Source organism: Mycosarcoma maydis, chromosome 13 (genome assembly GCF_000328475.2).
Source record: "Mycosarcoma maydis chromosome 13, whole genome shotgun sequence".
NCBI lineage: Eukaryota > Fungi > Basidiomycota > Ustilaginomycetes > Ustilaginales > Mycosarcoma > Mycosarcoma maydis.
In genome coordinates, this window is record NC_026490.1 from 493,218 (window position 1) to 513,952 (window position 20,735).

Consider the following 20,735-nt stretch of genomic DNA (forward strand, 5'->3'; position numbering starts at 1 on the left):
GTGGACAGAAGAGGAGCTGAGCACGAGTCGGGTCGAGTCCAAAGCGGAGAGAAGAAGGATTTCGCATCCAATTACAAATCACATTTCGAGCATTTCGAGCAATATTACACATTCACGATCCACGATCCACGATCCATGATCCACACAATCCACGATTTCGTATTTCGTGTGTTGGGCTGTTTCGCCACCAAATCCGAACCCGAATTCTCCTTGCTGCGCTCTGCTGCCTCGACTTTTGGGTCCGACCTGAGTCTGACCGCGGGAAGAAAAGAAAGATGCCAGAAACAGCCCAAAAATTTACCATCTCGAATCGTGAATCACGAATCGTGGACGCCCGTCGCAGCTTGCCACGGCCAAAAAGCCGGAAATTCGCCGCGAGCTGATGATCAAAGCCCCAATTATTCGTGATTGCCACAGTGACATAGTCTGTGTCCGCTACCGACTGACTATTGCTGGGAGCAGGCGAGCAGACGCATCAGCACACGGTTTCAAATCTCTTGTTGTCGATGATAATGATGTTGATGTCGACGCTGTGAAGCGAGGAAGCAGGTATTGATACAAAGGCACGTCGTTGCAAGAAGCACAAGGAACCCTTGTGGCACACTGCACATAACAGCCCCACTCCTGATTGTCGGGAGAAGCAAGCATTTGCGATTATTGGAACTGGAAGCAAGCACGCCGGCTACACGAAAGTGTGGCCCATCTTGAGCTGCTCTTCCAACTTTCGAATCTCTTCCAGGCTTTCGCTACTCTCTATCGCATCTTCAATGGCTTTGCGCTCCTCTGCTGTCAACAATCGTCTTGAAGAGCCATTCAACCTTCCTGGCTCGAATGTCTTTTGCTTTCCGACCATCACATCGACGTCGACATCCATGGCGCTCGCTCCTAATTTTTTCAAGATGTTTGCTGCCAACGCCGTTGGCCTTCCATCCTCTGTCTCCATCAAATCTTTGGCCCGTGCCCTCTCCTTGTCCTTTATCCTCTGGTAATCGAGCACGCGCACCTGTGGTAGCTTCCAGATGACAAATTCGCGATACTGTGCTTCGCGGCTCGCTGGCGTCCCCATCAGACACAAATACTCCAACCGACGACACTTGCTGAGATGTACGAGCTCGGAAAGATCGGATATACAGTTGTTGGTCAGGTTCAAAGAGTGTAATGCTGGCAGCGAGTGTCCAATGCGTGGATCGATGCGCGATATCAAGTTGTTGGCCAGCTGTAGCGTTTTCAGTTGTTGCAAGAGGGGAAAATTGCCAAGGTATCGGATGTCGTTGTCGGTCAAGTCTATCGCATCGTTCTGATCGCGTGTCACTCCGAGGTTTTCGATGGCTGGGATCTTGAGGCCGCGTAGATCAAGTTCGCGATCCCGAAGAGTGTTGATGGAGGAGCTGCTCCGTGAAAGCAGTTCGGGCGTGAGCTTCATGGTCGCCAGTTGTGTATGTGTGATGTTGTGGACCAAATATGGGACCTAATTCGGCAGTTGTCCTCCTTGGCTATTAGGGCAAGCTCGAGCCGTTGCGAGATGCAAGATGAGAGATGCGAAATGGAACGAGAGGTTTTTTGGTTCCAGAGGCAGAGATATCCTTTGGGAAGTACCTTCTGATGGTCTTTCGGGAGCGATAGATGGACCGACTATCGAAATCCGTTCTGATGCGAGCCAGTAAGTAAAAAGATGGGTGCAACGAATACGGATGGTTACTCTTCTTGATGACGAGAAGATTGACACGCTCAGAAAGTGGAGAAGGCAGCTCTTGATTCACGATGCACTTTGTTTGTGATTCCCCCAGCCACCCACATCACGTGAGCCCCCAATTTTGGAAGGGAAGCTATGGCCAAGAAAGAAGAAAAAAAGAAAACGAAAACGAAAACGAAAAATAGAAGGCAAGCAAGCTTACAGTCGTGAGTATAAAGCTTGTTTCGTGTCTCTTGATTGATCTTCTTACTTCCCACTTCTCTACGTCCACCATCCCTTGCAAGTCAGCTTCGACACATCAACATCATCATTGCTCTCTTCAATCATCGACTGCTTTCCGATCGGTTCCTATTATTAGCCTCATCGGTCGGTCGTGCCCAGTCCTGCCTGAGTCCCTTTCTCCAAACATTGATCCAACTCTCCACTTCTCTCAGCCCACGTCCCTGTTCTTGAGTCTCACTTCCCTCCTGGTTTCATCCGTGCGTCGTTCTTATCTCCCTTCTCCCTTCTTCAACTGGACCTAATTCTGCCCGCCATGCGCTCTTCTAAGCCGTAGCGGTTCCTGGTGAGGGTCCAAAAGTAAATCATCTGCCATTCGTTTGGCAGGTGAGGCATGTTCAGTGGTTACGGCGTTCTACACATTCGCTACGCTGCTGGGCGTGCTAGCCATGTCTGGTTTCATTGTTGGTCTTGTCGGCGCGGATAGCTGGGTGAATCCTGAGCAGGTTACTGTAACAGGTGCTTACTACTTACGGGGTTCACCTTTCCCAGTCGACGGATTCTGGTCAGACTGGCAACATCTCGCATTGATACGTTTGATATTGTTGCTAATTCTAAACGCTGTTCATCGACTCGTTTGGCTGATTGGTGTTTGCATGCGCGAGTTAGTAGTTTCAGTTGAGAAGTGTTGGTGCAACAAGAGAGAGGCCCCCGATGCAGATCGGGTATACGAGACTTGGCGCGTCTTTTCCGTAGGAAACCGTCAGAGTCATACTCGTGACTCACGACTGTTCGGCATACAGCGCTCAGAAACCCTCGTGCCTGGTGTCTTGACGTGCAGTAATGAGAGCAACGACATAACTTTAGCGGCCAAGGTCCCAGCATCAATGACTCATGCTCACTGCGCTTGCACAACACTCGCAATATATACGCACGATCCACGAAGGTCGTCCCAAGCGCATGGGTAACAAGACGTGCCATGAATGCTCACGATCCTGATGCCATTGTCATGGCTGATCGCAGAACCACACCTTTGGTCGACAACAAGTCAGTTGGTGCGCTTTCAGGCGTCGCGGACCTCGACCATATCGAACGGTCCATCACACCCACCCATGGCTTTGCCACATTAGACGACGCTGAGCCAATCGACTTGCTCTACCCAGTCGTTGCGCCTAACCACGTACCGCCTTTGTCGCAGAGCAGTATCGTACTAGCTCTCAACTTTCTGCTCAACATGACCTTCTTCATCATCGTGCCGACGTCGGCCAACTACGCAAACGAGCTAGGAGCGTCCACGTGGTTTTCGGGTCTCACGGTGGGCGTGTCGGTCGTGGTGTCGGGCCTACTGCTGGTGCCGTTTTCGATGCGATATGATCGAGTGTATCGATTTCCGATTCTGTTTGGCGCGGTATGCATCATACTAGGGCAAGTGGTGTACGCGCTTGCAGGACTGGCAGATACGGCGTGGTTGATGTTTGGCGGTCGTATGCTGATCGGTGCCGGGTTCGTATCGTGGCGGTACGTCAAGAGTTATTTCACAGATGCGGCGGTGGTGGGGACGGAAAAGAGGACGATGATGGCGGCGTGCTTGGTGACGTCTCAGGTAGCAGGCATGGCGGTGGGGCCGTACGTGGGCGGTCTACTGTCTAAGAAAGTGAGACCTATGACCGACGAGCATCGATTGTGGAACGGATTCACAGCGTCGGGTTGGGTCATGGTGGGCGTGTTCGCGATGTTCTTCGGCGTGACGTGGATCGTCTTCCGGGAGCCTGTTGAGGTGACGAACAAGGCTGAAGCGCAGATGGAGCTTTCCGCACTATCGGCACCAGCCTCGGCAGCGAGGCGATCGAAGGAAATGCTGGTTCGCCAAGATCCAACGCTACCAAGCATGTTCCGCGAGCTCAATTCGACGCAAAAGTTTTCGGTGATCACCATGTGTTGGTTCAGCATGGTCAACTTTTTGGTTCTGGGGGCGTGGGAAGTCAACATCCCGATCTTTGGACATCTGCGTTTCGGTTGGACCGAGTACAATGCGGGTAACGTGATCGCTCTCGGCGGATTGGCAACCATGCCGATTCTTTTCGGGCTGGTGTTTGCTGCCAAGTACATTCAGGATCGACTGATTCTGGCTGGAGGGACGTTGGTCGGCCTGTTCGGACTGTCGCTTCATATGGGAGCGTTGGAAAGCCCGGCAAAGTCGGCAGTCGGGAAACTGGCAGGGCTGGAGGAGCTCAACTTTGGCTCGTTCTTTACCAGCTGGTTCTTTGTGAGCCTGGGATACAATGCCCTCACGACCATCACGCTTGCATTGCTGTCGAAACAGCTACCAGCCAAGTACAACGGCTTGACGTCGACTGTGATCCAGTTGAGCAACAACGTGGGACGCATATCCGGTGCACTGTGGGGCGCAACGGTGTATCAAGTGGGTCAGTTTAGCATTGTTTCGCTGGAATTGGCAGTCACGCTGGTCGGTACATGTCTGATTGGGTTCATGTGGCGAAAGATGAATGTAGCTAGTGGATAAAAAGGCAATACGCTAACCCATCAACTCCAGAAAGAGCACAACGCGACGACACTCGTAAGCTTGCACCATCTATCTGAAGCGATCGGTAGAATGGGCAAGTAAGGAAACTTGTCTGAGCTTGCTAGATGACGAATCCTGTCATCGTTTAGTCCTGAGCGAATGGCAGGGTGAAGTCGTGAATTCTCTCTCCATCGATGAGATACATGATAGCCTTTTCCATTCGTGATTCGTGATTCGTGGCCATTGGTCGGTTTAGGGTCGGCTATTCACGATTTGAGCGTGCCCCTATTTTCGCCAAGAGGCGTGCGAGAATTTGGTTTGGCTGACGTGACAAGCAGTCACGAGTTGTGAATCGTGAATGCGTTGTGCCAAAATATTCACGATTTTGTGTTTGTTGTTGGCTCACGTGGCTCTGGACCAGCCATCAATCGTTAATCACGAATTAATTTCACGTTTCAGACCCTGTTACATACCCCGATACCGTGCTGTGGCAAGAAGCAAGAGTTTGCAACTCACAGACTGGTCTCTGAATCGACTTTGTAGTCTGTGAGTCCTGGAGACTCTTCAGGAGATGGTTGCGCTCCATTCGTGATTCTTTCCGCCCTTCACGAATCACGAGACCTGAAAGCTTTCGAATGCGGTTCACGCCTTTGAGTGGAATCGCGCATCGAGCCCAGAAGCGCATTGCATTCACAGATTGGCTGTCGCTGAACCCTGTCCCTAACTTCATCCGTCTCGCTGCTCTCGACCGCCGCTCGTCGTGAATGACGAATGCTAGCCCCAACAAATCGACTCGACGTTCGTGTCGGGTGAGCCTTGTTGCGCTCGGAACGCAGCCGAAGCGTCCTCACACCCGACGCTAGCAGTCATCGAGGCTTTTAGGGGTCAATCGGAGAAGAGCGTGATAAACAGACTCGAGCGTGTGATAAACCTCATCCGAAAGGAAAGGAAAACGGATGACCCGATCGGCTTGGATAAAATGGGAACAGCGTGCGATCGGCGGGTGATTCAGTCATGGGTGATGGTCAAGAAGCCACAAACAGAACTTTACCTACAATGTACAACGTGCAGTCACGAGTCACGAATCACGAATCATGTGCATTCGTGATTAACTTATTGCGCACTCAGGCTGATGTCGCTCCTAGACAGAAGCAATTCAGGGTCCTCTCCTCTCTCTCTCTCTCTCTCTCTCTCTCTCTCTCTCTCTCTCTCTCTCTGTTTGTGTGTTCTGCGCATCAGACAAGCCTCGCGCTTCGTGCTCAAATTCATACCGTGTTTGATTGAGACAAGAGCCAAGCTGAAACACGTACAGCAGCAGCCACGAGCCACGGCAACTCACACTCATGACTATCACGCATGCAATGGCTTGTGCCTGCTACTGTATTTTCACCGTTGCTGCTCTCCACATTTCACGACTCTCGTCTCTGCGCAGTTGGTGAGTCGTGCGGCATATCGCTCGTCTCCCTCTTGCCTCCCGACCTTTCCACTCTTGCAAATCATCGTTCATCAGCTACTACGATCAAGCACTGGTATCCCCTCTCCTGTCAAAGTTTTGCGGCGCACTCAATAGCGGAAATTTACCCGCACTCAAATTCGTCTTCACTGCCATTCGCGTTGGCGATTCGGCCTCCATGCCAGCAATCCTCGCACCCATGCCGTCATCACCACCTCATGTCGGTCTCGACCAGGAGCAAGACTCCCCTGGCTCTTCCAGCTTCAACACGCCCATCTCTTCGCCCTCTGGTCATCATACCCCTGTCGCTGGATACCGCACCGCAACCGCAACCCTCTCCAACGTCTTTGCTTCGCTCTGGGGTACATACAGTCAACAGCAACAGCAACAGCAACAGCAACAGCAACACGAGAGCGGGCCGTCTAGGCTTCAGCCGCCGCCCACTTTAAATCGCACTCCTCACCACTCTCCCACCCCTTCCATCCCCGGCGGTTGGGGCAACTTGCTTAGCTGGGGTCCGGCTGCGGCACGTCAAAAGACAAACAATCTGCGTAAGTCGGCTTCTCCGACGCGTGCCTCTCCAGCTAAAGTCGGGCGCTCGAGGGCGGCAATTCCCTTTGGTCCTTTGGCTCCTTTAGAGACCACTAGCGCCGAAAAGGTGCAGTCGGATCCGAGCGGTAGTACGCTGGCATCCGAGCAGCCCCAAAGACGAGACCGAACAGTGTCGACAGGCTCAGGCCTCTCACCCACCACCTCACCACGCCGCAGACCACTTGCCGGCATCTTTGAAGATCTGCCTGGATCTGCAGAGCCATTGTCATCCGCATCGCCACCACACACACCCGCTCCACGATCGCCCTCTTGGTCTCGATCGCGCGAGTTGCCTCCCACGTCGCCCTCATTCAAGGACGAATCTCCAAGCGGAGCGTATGCGACGCTATCTAGGCTGCAATCAAAGCCTTCGGTCAGTAAGCTTCGACCTAGCTCCGGCTTCCTGTGGCCATCATCCACAACCACCACTTCTGCCGACCCCAACCCCTCATCACCCACGCACTCGCGACCAGCGGCCAACTGGACCGAGGCCATCGCTCGCATCGAAAAGCTCGACTCGTACGTCCGTCGCATCGTCTTCCAGGCCGGACTCGACTACGAAACTCGTCCTATGGTCGTTCTTGCCGCCTGCTGTCTGCCTGATCCATCCGAAGTCGACTACGACGCGCTCCTCGACCGCATCATGGATACGCTGGATCTGTTTGTCGAAAACGACTACACCGTCGTCTACTTTGCTGCTGGCGGACACCACCGTCCTGGTTGGAGCTGGATCTGGCGCGCCTATCGTCGACTCGATCGCCGCTTCCGCAAGAACCTCAAAAAGCTCTACATCGTCCATCCCACTCTGTTCACCAAATCATTGATGAGGGTGGTCACTACCGGATCCTACATCGTCTCGCCCAAATTTTCCAAGAAGGTCTCGCAGCTGGATACGCTGTCCAAGCTGGCCGAGTGCGTACCGCTCACCCAGATCGACATCCCGCCCGAGGTGTTGCAGTACAATGCCAAGTGGGAGGAGCACGTGACATTGCCTGCGAAACCGAGCGATGCTGATGCAGCGACGAGTCAGGGTGGCACAGAAAAGGTGTTTGGTGTGGATCTGGTCATGTTGATGGGAGAGTTCGGAGAGAGCGGTGGCGTGCCGAGGGTGGTGAGGGATTGTGTCGAGGCGATCTTGGGTGACTTTGATGGCATTCGACCGGTCGAGGTGGAGGGCATCTTTCGAAGATCACCGTCGTCGGCACTGCTCAAAACGGCGCAGGAGAGCTACGATCGAGGCCATCCGGTCAGCTTGGAACAGTACCGCGATCCGCACATGCCGGCAGTGCTGCTCAAGGTGTTCCTGCGATCGTTGCCGAGACCGATCTTCCCGGCAAGTCTGTATGCGTTGATCCGTGCGTGCCCTGCTCCTCCTCTGGGCTCGGATCAAGAGACGCAGGCGCTCGAGACGATTGATTACCTACGAACGCGACTGCTGCCATCGATCGAACCGGCGTGTTCGGGGATGCTGCTGAGCTACGTGCTCGAGCTGCTGCACAAGGTGTCGCAGCATCAAGAGACCAACAAGATGGACGCGGCGAATTTGGCGACTGTGATAGCGCCGAATCTGGTGTCGAGCGGCAATGCGATGAAGGACGTTCTCATGTGTCGGGTCGAAGGACTGGCGTCAATGGCGAGTGGGACGCCTTCGGCGTCGGTACAGAGCTCGCCGAGAGGTTCGCCAACGATGCGAAAGTTGTGCGTATCGGATACTGCGCAGGGTGGGACAACGTTGGGCTCGATTCTGAGGTTCTGCATCGAACGCTACTACGAGATTTTCGACGAGATGAGTTTTGGCACACAGCTGAACCGGGTGCAGGAGCTGGTGGACGATATCGATTTGGCCGAGGGCAGTAGGAGTCCTTCCGTGGCGAGTCGCAGGTTGGGAAGCTTGTACGATATGCCGTCGGCGTCGGGCTTGGGGTTGGCGATGCAAAGGAGTGCAGATTCGGTGAATTCGGAGCTGGGGCAGGGGCAGGGACAGGCGGCTTCATTGTGGGGTGGCAATATGGACGAGGAGGTGGATGGTGATCGGAGGTCGGTCACGACGGGCAGGAGCATTGCTTCGCGGGACGGATACCGTGCGCCGATGGGGTTTGCGAGGGGCACGATCGCTAGGAATTCGTCCGGGTCGTTGCGGTTGACCAAGGGCAGGTTGGGGTCTAGTACGAATTTACGGTCCGGATTCACACGCGTACAAACGTGTGTAGGCAGACCGACAGCTTCACTCGGTCTCAACGTCTCCGCGGGAGCGCTTGATACGGACGGCCTCACATCGCAGCGCAGCGGCGTTGCGCTTACAGGCGCAAACGCGACAGGCCGCTTCAGCTCGGCGTCATCGCTCTCGGCGTCTCCACTGCTCGCCAGCTCATCGCACGCGCAACAGCTGCCCGCTTCGCCTTCACTCGCTCCACTCGCCAGCTCAAAACAAAGACGAGACCTCTCCGAGGTGCAAGAGTCGCTGCTCGATTAGTGCACCCCATCATCGCACCGTCCCGTCTACTCCGCTCGCCGGTTAGCGCTAGGCTAGCGGTCGGCTGTCTCATCGCTCGTTCGCGTCGTTTGGCTACGGGCACGTGGATTCACGATGCGTACTGCGAGATCTCGCGATCCAACTGAGAACGCGAGGCATGGCGCATGCCGGATCACGGATACCCGCGGCTCGGCGGCTCGGCGGCTCGGCGCTTGGTGCTTGGTGCTTGTACACACGACAACCAATGTAAATGGTGGGTGGTGAATGTGGAAATGGTGTATTGTAACTTGATGCTGGTTCAAATAACGTTCTTACAGGGTCGGTTTGGGGTGTGATTCTCTGCGGACGGCGAGCTCGGACTTGTTGGAGATCTGGATGAGTCGCGCGATGAGAGCGTCTCGGTGCCAGTCGCTGCGGTGCGACCAGATGGCGTTGAAGCATGCGGCGCGCAGCCGCGAGAGCTGGTCAATGTTGTAGTGCGCCGAGGATGTGATCATGTGCTTTTTCAGCTCCTCGTACGCCGCAGGTGTGTAGACAAGCGGTGGGTGGTCGGCCTGTGGCTCGGCCGGCTCGCGCTCTGATCCAGCTTCAATCGTGCCAACAGCAGGGACCACAGAAGCTGCCTCTCCACATGTGGCCGTGTCGTTGCCAGCGCCAGCGTCAGCGCCGTCCATGTCGACATTCGATGGCGATGAAATACGTGCGCGTTTCCTCGCCTCCTCCTCGTCTGCGCCTGAATCTGCCATTACCGCATCCGTCGCCTCTAGAGCTTGTTTAGCCTCAGTCGCCGCAGCCTGTCCACTCACGCTCCTCTGCCTCTTGTTATTCAGCCTGTCGCCGTTCTCCTTCTCCAGCTCCCCTGCCACCTCGGGCTGCTTACCCGCAATCCGAGCACTTGCCCTCTCGCCTTTGACCCCTTCCGCCTTCTTGGCCGCTGCCTCCTCTGCGCTCTGTTTCGCCTTCTCCGTCGCATCACGCGCCTCTTGTTCCCTCGCCATCTGTCGCAACGCCATGCGATCGCACTCTTCTCGGAACCCTGCGTCGATGTACTGGTCCATCAACACAATCGCCAAATTGCGCATCTGGTGCGCTCGGAACACCCGATCTTGATCCACCTCAGCCGCTTCCTCTGCATTCTCGACGATCTTCTGGATGTCGTCCATGAATGCCGAGCACGAGAGATAGCCGTTATAGTACAGTCGCTTTTGCATTTTTTCCAGGTTGGTCGTCCAGATGGGCATCGTGCGCGTGCGGTAGTCTGCGTCTTCGTTGACACCATCACCGTTGCCGTTGCCGTTGCCGTTGCCGTTTACAGCGGCGGACGCAGAAGCGATCGAGGTGTCGGCGACGCCAGACGCAGAAGAGGCATCGGCAGCAGCAGCAGCAGTGGCGGGAGTCATGGTAAAAGCATCGCCAGCGGCAACGCCAACCGCCTGGGAGGACGGAGGCGGAACACCACCGTCGGCTGTGCCATAACCATCACCAGCAGTCTCCGAAACGCCATTGGCTGTACTGTTGAAAACCGCACCGTTGGCCGCCACCCTCTCTCCAGCAAATGCACTCTCGTCAGTCTGCTCCGCACCGACCTCGGTAATGGTATTCGCAGAAGGGTTCATGAACTGAGCTGCGGTGATGCCACGTTTTGCCGCTCTATCCGCCTCGGTCTCGAGCATCGCGCGATCCTCCGCCTCGTCGTTGGCTGCCGCCTCGGCCGCCATTCGAGCCGCAGCTCCGGGCTCGTAGTATCGCAGCTCGACGGTGATTTTGCCCTTCTCGCGCTTCCACTCAAATGCCTGCGTGAGCTCCCGAAGGTTGTATTCATCCCAAACATCGCGAGTGAACTTTTTGAACTTCTTTCTCAACTCGGCAAGAACGGGACCCAAGCGGTACTTGAGATGCTCAAGCAGCTTATTGTCGTTCTCCACCTGTTGCTGCAATTCGGCTTGCGTGAGCTTGCGCGGTGGGCGAGGCGGTGCCTTTGGCAGCTCTTCAAGCACCCTTTTGCGTCGCGGAAGAGCATCGGGAAATTCGGTGGGTGGCCGAATGATATGGTCGAAGATCTCTTGGAAGAACACGCGTCGGCTCTCGTCGTCTGGTCGTGAGATCTCGACCAAATCATCGTCTAAGAAATTGAACCACGAGTGAACTTCGTCATCAAGCTCGTCCAAAGGTGCTTCGGCAATGCCCAGAAGCATCACTGGGTCTGCATCCGTCAAACCATCGAGGAGCGCTTTAAACGTGGTTTTGACGCTGTCTGAGACAGAGCGCGACCAGTGGACAATACCAGGAATGTATAACACGCTCGGCTTGTGTCGCTTCGCCTCTACAAACAGTTGGATAATAGCCGCTTCGGGTGTACGAGCGCTGTCGCCAAGCAGCGTACCGATGTCGAGCGATTGGACATGGTAGCCTTCGAGATGCTGCAACAGAGCAGCACCGACGGCACTCTGGCCCATGCCAACGTCACCATGAACAAGCATGCGTGGGCGATAGACACGCTGCGCCTCGAACGACTGCAAGAGCATTTCGCGACCAAAGCCCCGGTCTCCTGCAAGCTTGTCAGCTGCCGAGAGACCAGAAGTCAGACCCTTGGGTGCAAACGTGTCGTCCTCCCAAAGCGCCTCCTCCAGCGGATTTCGCTTCGACACGGGTGGTAGGATCCTGTCGAGCACGCTGATGGCATCCTGCACCACATCTCCGAGCAGCGGTATCAGGCGCTCCGGCAGAGGAGCAGCCGCCGATGCGCTCGCTCTCGCCGACGAAGGGACAATCTTGTTGACTGACATCATAAAGTCCTTGGCATCCACCTGAATCGAGGCGGGATCGAGCAGCAAGCGATCCGTGGTCGAGTAGATCTGCGGATAGCGTCTCTGGATGGCATTGAGCGCAGCCTCGGTACAGAGCGCCCGCAGATCGGCACCCCCGTATCCTTTGGTCACTTCGGCGAGGCGCGCCTTGAAGTCATCTTCGAGCGGTGGCTCCCATTTCCTCGTGTGGATGTTGATGATGCTCTTTCGCGCCTCGAGCGAAGGCAGCGGGAAGTAGAACTCTCGATCAAATCGACCAGGTCGACGCAGCGCTGGATCGACGCTATCGGGTCGGTTGGTGGCGCCGATGACGACGACCTGACCTCGACCGTCCATACCGTCCATGAGGGCGAGCATGGTGCTGACGATACTGGCATGAATCTGGTCCTGCTTGCTCGACCGAACGGGGGCGAGGCCATCGATTTCATCGAAAAAGATGATGCTGGGCTGCGAGTTTCTCGCTTCCTCAAACAAGAGACGCAGCTGCCTTTCGGCCTCGCCAACCCATTTGGAGAGACAGTCGGCACCCTTACGCATAAAGAAGCTAACCTGCTGCCCCTCGGTGCTGCAGCTAGCAGCTAGAGCACGCGCAACGAGCGTCTTACCGGTACCTGGTGGACCGTGGAAGAGCACTCCGCGTGGTGGTGTCACTTTGAAGCGTTGGAAGACTTCTGGGTAGAGCAAGGGCAACATGACCATCTCCTTGAGTTGTTGGATGTGGCCGTCGAGACCACCGACACTGTCAAAGTCGATGTTCATGTCGACGCCGAGAGGGTCAACATCGGCCAGGGGATCGCCGCTCTTCTTGATTCGGCCAAAGCTGTCGGTGCCACCGGAGCCAGTCAAGCCTCCTGGGGGCCCACCTCCACCTGCAGCGCCACCGGCTCCCAACAGACCGCCAGCAGCGCCGCCGCCGAGGGCAGTAGGTGCGCCTGGTTTGCGCAGCGCATTGTTTTGCAGCTCGTCATCGGAACTATCGACGGGGTCGCCAAAGATACGTGCGTAGTCCTTGCCTGTCATGGAGGATGGCAAGGCATCCCAGCCCTCCTTGCCCTTTTTTCCGCGTCCTGGGAACGGCATGGGCAGGCCGACGCCTGGACCTCCAGGAGCAGCTCCGCTAACGGCAGGGTCGAGATCATAGGCTCCGTTGGCGCTGCGACCGCGATTGTTGCGTATGGCACGACCAAAGCCATCCCTTGGCGGAGAGGCTGGAGGCGGCACGAGCGAATAGTTGACCTTCTTGCGCTGACGGAGGGAGTATGATTTGCCCTGGCTGCCCTCAGGCTCGTCGCTGTGGATGTCGAGCGGATCGTCCTCAGCTCCAGAGATGTGCTCCTCTTCTGGAGTCTCGTCGCCTTCCATCTCGTACTCGTCGTCGTGAGGCTTGCGCTTTTGGGATCGACCGCGGCCATTCGCAGCACGCTTTTTGGCAGCCATTTCAACAAGGCGACTGTTTGAGGAAGCGCCGCCGCGTTGTAATCGACCAGAGGAGCGCGTTGTGCGTCTTGCTCCGTACTCGCCCTCGTCGTCTTCCTCTTCCTCGTCGTCAGCCGCAACAAAACCATCGAGTGCGTTGGATTTGAGACGTCGGGAGGAGCGGCGTGGTCCGACTTCTTCCTCGTCTTCATCGTCTTCAGCATCCGACGCTTCGGACTCGGCCATGCTCGTGACTTTGGTCCGACGGATTCGACCAGAGCGACTGGTGGAAATGACGGGTTCTTGTTCTTCCTCGTGGTCTTGTTGCTTGGCGTGAATGTCTTGTTCACCCTGTGCGTCTTCGTCAGCGTCGGGCTGAATGTCCTCGTCCTCGTCATCTTGCTCGCTAGCATTCTGGACATAACAAAGCGGGCCATAGGAGCCAGTGAGGGATGTCAGTGATCGTTCTTTGAGATGTCAAGCACGTAAAGGATCTGTGAGTAGGTCATTTGGACTCTGGCGATGTGAGTGGACGAGAGCGGCTGATGTAGCGGCCGCCAACCGTAGTCCGCTTTGTCGGCTCATTCCTGATGGAGTCAAGTCGCGCCGAGTGCGTTTGTCTTTGCTTGCACATTGTGGGCAATAGCTAGCTTACCAGTTGCTGTCTCAGCTTCTCGTCTATAACTTCAAAGGATCGCGCTCTGTTCTGCGACAGTGTCGGCGGAAGTGCAACATGCTGGTTCGAAGGGGGCAGCAAATCTCGAGATAGTCTGGAACTGCGACGCACAGGATGTGGTGGGCTTTTAGGTGCAACTCTTTGAGACTGTAGGTTCAGAGTGAGGCCACCGCTGCTGCTGCTGCTGCTGCTGCTAGTTCTGCTGCCATTGCTGCGAGATAAAGCCTTTTGCTTTGCTGCCTTTCCACACTTGAGCGAAATTGTCTGTCTCCTCGTCTGCCTCGTCTGTGGCTGCGACTGCAGTGTTGACAGCGGCAGAGATGAGATGCGCGGGGTCCTACGCGGCCACACTGCTCTGGACTGCTCCTGATTTTGGTGGCTTCTGTCACGAGTTTCACTGTGTTGTGCTTCTTTTCGCTCATCGTCGTCATGATCATGGTTGTCGTAGCTGTCCTCATCGTTGGCATGGTGCACTTTACGATGGGCAATCTGTCGTGATTGACTTACTTCTTCGAATTCTTCGTCGCTGCCGGGTTGCTGCTTGATCTGGCGGGTGCGGACAGAACGATGGCCAGGACTATCGGAAAAGGAGTTGTGGATGCTGGCAGAAGCCGCAGTGGCAGCATTCCTGGTGGGCCGTCCGACTGGCATGTTGTTGATTGGTGGTGAATCGATCTGGAGCTGAGCTTGGGCTTGCTGGCCAATGGGGCTGGCGTCTTGCGATTTGAAGGTACGTCTAAGCTTGATGCGCAAGGCGGGTTTCTGAGGCGAAAGGCTTGTCGAGTCGATGTTGGAAAACGAGGGATTCGAAGGGGACTCGAGGTCGGCTCCAGCCCTGACAAGGAATTGCGCTGCTGGCGGCGTCTGAGACGAGGCTACGAACGAGCTTTGCTGGTGCTGGTAGTACTGGTCGCGGGACGAGCTAGGATGACTTTGGTAAGCTTTTGCCTCAGGCTGAGGCGAGGGCGAGTGCGAGTGCGAGTGCGAGTGGAAAGAAGTTCCGAGCAAAGAGGGTGGTAGTGGCTGCTGTTGATTCCACTGTGCTGGTAGAAGATGAGAGGTAGAGGCCGAGTTGGGTTGCAAAAAGGCTGTTTCGCGGGACAGATGCGCTGCTGCTGTTGCGTCGAGGGGAGGAGCAAAGCTGGTCGAGTGGGTATTGAAGGCAGACGACGAAGCCGGATATGCGTACTGCTGATGCGACGGGAAGTGAGCGGCCTTGTCAGGCTGAATGTGGCCTGTATGGTAGCCCGAGTGATTGTGGAGGTTGTATGAATAGGAAGGCTGCGCAGACGCAAAGTGATTGTCGATAGTTGAATGAGGAAAAGCGTTGGTGTGGTGAGGATGGTGAGGATAGGCGCCGGGATGCTGTGGGTAGACCGAAGGCGACTGATTTGGGGAAGTGGGCGAAAAAGAAGGGTAGGAAGCGTCGTGCTGATTACTACTCTGAGAATGAAACGGAAAAGAGTGCTGCGGACCACCGGACATGGAAGCTGATTACGCAGTTAGAAGAGGCGAAGGACGGCGAGTGAATCGACAGTCAGCTGTGCGAAGTACTGCCAAGGTGAGAGTGGAGTTGGGGCGTGCGTTCATGTCACCGCGCTTGTAGCGGGAGAGTTGGATGTGATACAGCTCGACGAGGACGGGTGAGATGAGAGACAAAAGCTTGTCGCCCGAAAGTGGTTTGCTCGACGCGCTTTGCTGGCGTAACTTAGCAAGTGGATTGGCTCGTTGCAGATGGTGAACGGATCACAACGCGTCGCAGCGTGGCGAAACGGCGAGCCAAGGTGCTGGCTTGTCACTCTTAAATCCGAAGTGCGACGGCTACGGATCCGAAGTGGCTGCTGTGCTGAAGCGGTCAAGTTGGTGAAGCTCAAAGAGAATCAAAGGTAAGTCGAATGGATGGGAAGGCGAGAGTGATCAGCAAAGATTCACGAACGAATCCAGCAACGTGAATCGTAAATCACGAATCACGAATCACGAAGCTCGAAGCACGAAGCACGAAGCACGAAGCACGAGTACGGACGAGCCGAATCTTGAGAGATTCACGATTCTGTGATTGATCGGTGTGATTCGTCGTGCGCGATGTTTGGAGAGCGTGTCGGTCTGTCGTCACGACTGATGATGGGCCGCCGTTGCCGCCTTTTGCTGGCTTGGCTGGCTTTGTTGGCTTGCAACTCACAACTTTGGTCGTCGCGGGCTGCTGAGGCAACCGATCAATCACCAATCACCAATCACGAATATCACCAATTTCCAGCTCAGTGCCGACAGACGCGCACGCGCATTTGGCCTTTTTCGCTTGAATTTCGCCGTATTTCCGTGATTCTGATTCGGGTGCCTCTCTTCTCTCTACTGCTCCCACGTCGTGATCCACGGATCCACGATAAACGATTCACGATTGGCGCCTCATCCGTGTTGGCATGTTCTGGCCCAACCACGAACTATTAAAAAACGATCCAGCAAGGTCTACTATCTCGCCTTAACACTCGGACGAATACACGCCCCGCACACTCACGACTCGTGACTCATCAACAGACACGATATTCACGATTCGTGATTGAAGAGCTCTCAATCAATCAACCAACCGACATCAACTGCCGTTCCATGTTCGCATTTGGGTTAGTCCACCGCAGCCTCGTCTCATAGATGCGAGCAGAGCACCACGCGCACACTATCTGTGTTGAGACTCTGTGTTGATACGAAAACGGCAAACACTTACGTGAACTCGTGTATGAAAGAGGCTTGCGATACAGTTTATCAAAGTCCCATACTGAATTGAGCGATGTGGCTCCAAAGAACGATCTGAGCCGCCAGCAACGTAGTTCTTGCTGGTAGCTCGAGTCGATTTGCTGGTATAATCAACTCGGCCCGTCTCACTTGCTTGTAGCTGCGTACGCAGAGCTGGCAAGCGTCCATACCTTGACGCTGCCATCGTCGCCTGCACTAGCCAGCATGTCCGACATGAGCTCGTGCGACGCATGCTGACCACCTTTGTTCAGTGTCTCACCCTCGTCCGTCAGCTGCTCGATCTTTGCTGTTGTACCACCTCTCGCGTTCAGACTCTCTGGCGCCCACGAGACGCAGTTGACATCGGCACTTGCGTGCGCTCGCTCCATTTTGGCGATAAGCTCCACTTTGGGCTGCAACGACTTTTCATCGTCCGACGCCGTCACCTCGTAGACGCAGATGCGGCCATCGCCTCCTCCACTCGCGATACGCCCGAGGTTGCCGGGGCGCGTCGACGTTTTGTCGACTCCCCAAGAGACGCTGTACACTGTGCGGTCGTGATAGCCGTTGAGTATGTTGACTGCGATCCACTTTTCGCCTCTTCGCCCCGCCATTTTGCCCTCGGGTCGAAGCCCATGCGCTTCGCATTGATCTGCATCCAGCCGACGCCAGATGCGCACCGTCAGATCGTCCGACGCAGACGCGAGGTAGTTGCCGCACGGCGAAAACGAAATGCTCCACACGGTCGACTCGTGACCGGTGAGCGTTGTGTAGCAGAACCAGTCGTCGGACGGATCGTCAATGTAGAGTTTGATCGCGTCGTCGTACGATGCAGATGCGAGCACTTCGTCGTTCGGATGCCATGCTACCACTTTGACGTCTTGCGAATGCTCCATCAGCACCGACAGGCATTCAAACTCGGCATCTGGCTGCACCTCCCAAATCCACACCGACTTGTCTCGGCTGCATGACGCCAGCACGCCGCCCGTATACGAGAAGGCCACCGATTTGCACTCTGACTCGTGGCCCTCGAGCGTTCCAACGCAATCCCACTCGGGCTCGTCCACATGCGCGCCACCGTTGCTGAGTACCACGGGACCAGAAGCGTCAGTATTGCCTTGGAGCTCCGATGAGCCGTCGATGTCTTGTATCCTCTCCCAGATGCCTACGGTCGAGTCAAACGATGCAGTAGCGAGGATCTTGCCGTCCGGCGACCAAGCCACCTGTCGCACCGTACGTTGGTGGCCGGTCGGGATCACTTCACGCAGGTTGAACGATGGATGCTTGCACGTAGATGCACCCTGTGCAGATGTGGTCGATACGAACGAGTAGGCATGCAGTCGAACGTCCTTGTCGCCAGAGCATGATGCCAGAATGGGCATACGGGGGTTCCATGCAAGGTGCCATGCTCGAGAAGAGTGACCTTCAAGTTCAGCCAGCAAATGCAGCGACGCAATTGCAGTAGTGCGTGTTGGCTCCGCTGCCTTGGCGGCAGCTGTTGTCATTGTCGTCATGTTGCTCAACGAGCTCCGTTCTCAAACGCACCAACGCCTTGGTGATGTTGAGGATGATGGAGTTGGAAGCAGAACTGTCGATCCAGCCCTGCTTTCACCGTCTTTGTGCGAGAGCCAAACCAGATGACAGAGGATGGTTCTCAGCCAACTATGCAGCGCAAAGGCATTCACGATTGCCAAATCGTGAATATGATTCAGCCAAGTCCGGATCTGATGACGCGCCTCGGCATCTCGGAAGCTGGAACAGGAAAAGCCTAGCTTATAGCAAATCAAATCGGGAGATCGGGTCAAATAGCTTGTCCGCAAAGTCGATACATATGCTGGTTTGTGTTTGTGCTTTCGCGGACCTAGCTCGTCTCACTCTGTCGCGAGAAAACCACGTGAGTATACTGTAGCTCGACGCTGAAAACACAGCACGAGCCGGTAACCAAAGGTTCTGATCAAGCGCGGCAATCAACATGAGGCAGACAATCCATGCAGCTCTGGCACCGCAGCATTCATGATTCTTGATTGTTCCACCGGCCCATAGACACTCGCTATTGTTCTCATCCCCACGTGTTTTGGCGTGGCTACGACTTGTTGACTTCATTATGTGCATGACCTAGTAGAGTAAATCTACGTCGTCGCTTCTATGCGCTGTACTCGAAAAGCCTCGCTCAAGCGCTCAAGCGTTCTCGTTCCAGCCCTTGGCGCGTTCCACGGCCCTCTCCCAGCCGTGTAGCAGCTTGGCGCGCTTCTCTTGATCGATTTTGGGTTCGAACACCTGCTTACCCGCCGTGTTGACCTTGCTGAGTGTCTCTGGCTTGTTGATGTCCCATCCGAATAATCCCACCGCCGATCCGGCAAGCAGCGCCGAACCGAGCGCTGTACTTTCGCGCATCTCGGGACGCTCCACGTTGATGCCCAGGATGTCAGCTTGGATCTGCATGGCTACGTCCGAGTTAGTCAGTCCACCATCGACTTGGAGAGCCTTGAGTGCGACTCCCGAGTCTTTGGACATTGCGTCCAGGATGGCTTTTGTCTGGTAGCACGTCGATTCCAGCGTGGCACGGCAGAAGTGTCGTTTGTCCGTGTAGGCAGTGATGCCCACCACGGTGCCGGCCGCGGTGTCGTCCCAGTACGGGCAGAAGAGTCCGTTGAATGCCGTGACAAAATAGACACCTCCCGTGTCTTGGACTTGGCCTGCCAGCTCGCCGATCTCGCTGGCCTCCTTGATCAGCCCAAGGCTGTCGCGAACCCACTTGACTGCCGAACCAGCTACAGCGATGGAGCCTTCCAAGGCATAGTGCACCGGTGCATGCGGACCTGCCTTGTATGCGATGGTGGAGAGCAAACCGTTCTTGGACGAGACCACTTTTTCACCCGTATTGTAGAGCAGAAACGCACCCGTTCCGTACGTGTTCTTGGCCTCACCAGGCTGAAAACACTTGTTGCCCACCAACGCAGCCATCTGGTCTCCTACGATACCGGCGATCTCGACGCCGTTGAGCGCACCATGCGAAACCTTGCCGTACACCTCGGATGAACTCTTGATCTCGGGCAGGATGTCCATGTCGATACCAAAGAAATCGCACAGCTTCTGGTCCCACGTCTGTGCGCGCAGGTCCATGAACATGGTTCGCGAAGCATTGGAAGCATCGGTAATGTGCACCTGTTTGTCGGTGAGATTGTACACGATCCAACTGTCTACGGTGCCGAAGAGCATCTGCTTGTCGTCGTGCGCCTTGCGCACCTCGGGTAGGTTGTCGAGCATCCAACGAAGTTTGACTGAAGCGAAATAGGTCGAGAGCGGCAATCCGGTCTCTTCCTTGACAGCATCAATCCCCTTTGGATGCTGGGATTCGAGTTTTCGGATGGTGGAAGTGGTTCGTGCGTCGGGCCAGGCGATGGCGCGTGTCAACGCCTTGCCGGTGTTCTTGTCCCAAACCACGGTCGTCTCTCGCTGATTGGTGACACCGATGACCTTGACATCGGATGTTTTAAACTTGCCGCCCTCTTCGAGCTTGGCGAGCGCCTTGTCGATGCATTCGTACACGCAGTCGATGATTTCGTGTGCGTCCTGCTCGTGCCATCCTGGATGCGGGTAGTACTGGTTGAACTCCATCTGGTGCGAAGCATGCACTTTGGCGAATTCGTCAAATACCATGAATCGGACGCTGGTGGTGCCAGCGTCAATCGAACCCACGAGATCCGGCATTTTGGTTGTGGCTGCGCGATGGAAGATGGGCTGTAGGCGAGAGGGCAGATGGCTCAACGAAGAGCAACTGACGAAGGAGGGGCGAATGGTATGGTATCGCTGGCCTAGAGAGAGAGCAAAGAAAGAACGGGCCGCCTGGAGGTGATAGGGAATCGGACTGAAGATCTGATGCGGATGAGGTCGGAAGGCAAGCATCGGACCATGGAATAGGTCCGAGGTCCGTTGAAATCAGGCCGATCCAGGTGGAGAACTCAAGAGCAGAGTCGCCGCGATCCGTCGACCGTGGACACCGTCTCAGTTCGGTTAAGTTATTTTGGGCTTCGGAGAATTTGGCCCGACCCACTCACTCAAGACTCAATCGTGGATCGTAGCAACTCGAGTTGCTCTTGCAAATGCACAAGTGCGATCGAGCGCAGAAGGAGCGAGTGCAGTGTGCCGGTGAGTGAAT

General features: G+C 55.6%; 6 protein-coding genes across 7 annotated transcripts; 2 read left to right on the forward strand and 4 right to left on the reverse strand.

Annotated features, from left to right (window-relative positions):
- Positions 1-682: 682 nt before the first annotated feature.
- On the reverse strand, positions 683-1,423 carry UMAG_04654 (uncharacterized protein; the record flags this gene model as incomplete). Its single annotated transcript, XM_011392629.1, has 1 exon — positions 683-1,423. The coding sequence occupies one exon, from the start codon at positions 1,421-1,423 to the stop codon at positions 683-685; it is 741 nt and encodes a 246-aa protein (XP_011390931.1).
- A 1,468-nt stretch (positions 1,424-2,891) lies between these two features.
- Positions 2,892-4,436, forward strand: UMAG_04655 (uncharacterized protein; the record flags this gene model as incomplete). The annotated part of the gene is made up of 1 exon (XM_011392630.1): positions 2,892-4,436. The coding sequence occupies one exon, from the start codon at positions 2,892-2,894 to the stop codon at positions 4,434-4,436; it is 1,545 nt and encodes a 514-aa protein (XP_011390932.1).
- Positions 4,437-6,088: 1,652 nt separating this feature from the next.
- Positions 6,089-8,953, forward strand: UMAG_04656 (uncharacterized protein; the record flags this gene model as incomplete). Its single annotated transcript, XM_011392631.1, has 1 exon — positions 6,089-8,953. One exon carries the CDS (start codon positions 6,089-6,091, stop codon positions 8,951-8,953), a length of 2,865 nt encoding a protein of 954 aa, XP_011390933.1.
- Positions 8,954-9,264: 311 nt separating this feature from the next.
- On the reverse strand, positions 9,265-15,337 carry UMAG_04657 (uncharacterized protein; the record flags this gene model as incomplete). Of its 2 annotated transcripts, none has more annotated exons than XM_011392632.1 (2): positions 9,265-13,590; positions 14,360-15,337. In XM_011392632.1, 2 exons carry the CDS (start codon positions 15,335-15,337, stop codon positions 9,265-9,267), a joined length of 5,304 nt encoding a protein of 1,767 aa, XP_011390934.1. The 2 variants fall into 2 exon arrangements, with proteins under 2 accessions (XP_011390934.1, XP_011390935.1); XM_011392633.1 differs by having other exon boundaries at positions 13,832-15,337.
- Positions 15,338-16,722: 1,385 nt separating this feature from the next.
- Positions 16,723-18,090, reverse strand: UMAG_04658 (uncharacterized protein; the record flags this gene model as incomplete). The annotated part of the gene is made up of 1 exon (XM_011392634.1): positions 16,723-18,090. The coding sequence occupies one exon, from the start codon at positions 18,088-18,090 to the stop codon at positions 16,723-16,725; it is 1,368 nt and encodes a 455-aa protein (XP_011390936.1).
- Positions 18,091-18,754: 664 nt separating this feature from the next.
- Positions 18,755-20,287, reverse strand: UMAG_04659 (putative glycerol kinase; the record flags this gene model as incomplete). The annotated part of the gene is made up of 1 exon (XM_011392635.1): positions 18,755-20,287. One exon carries the CDS (start codon positions 20,285-20,287, stop codon positions 18,755-18,757), a length of 1,533 nt encoding a protein of 510 aa, XP_011390937.1.
- Positions 20,288-20,735: the final 448 nt, after the last annotated feature.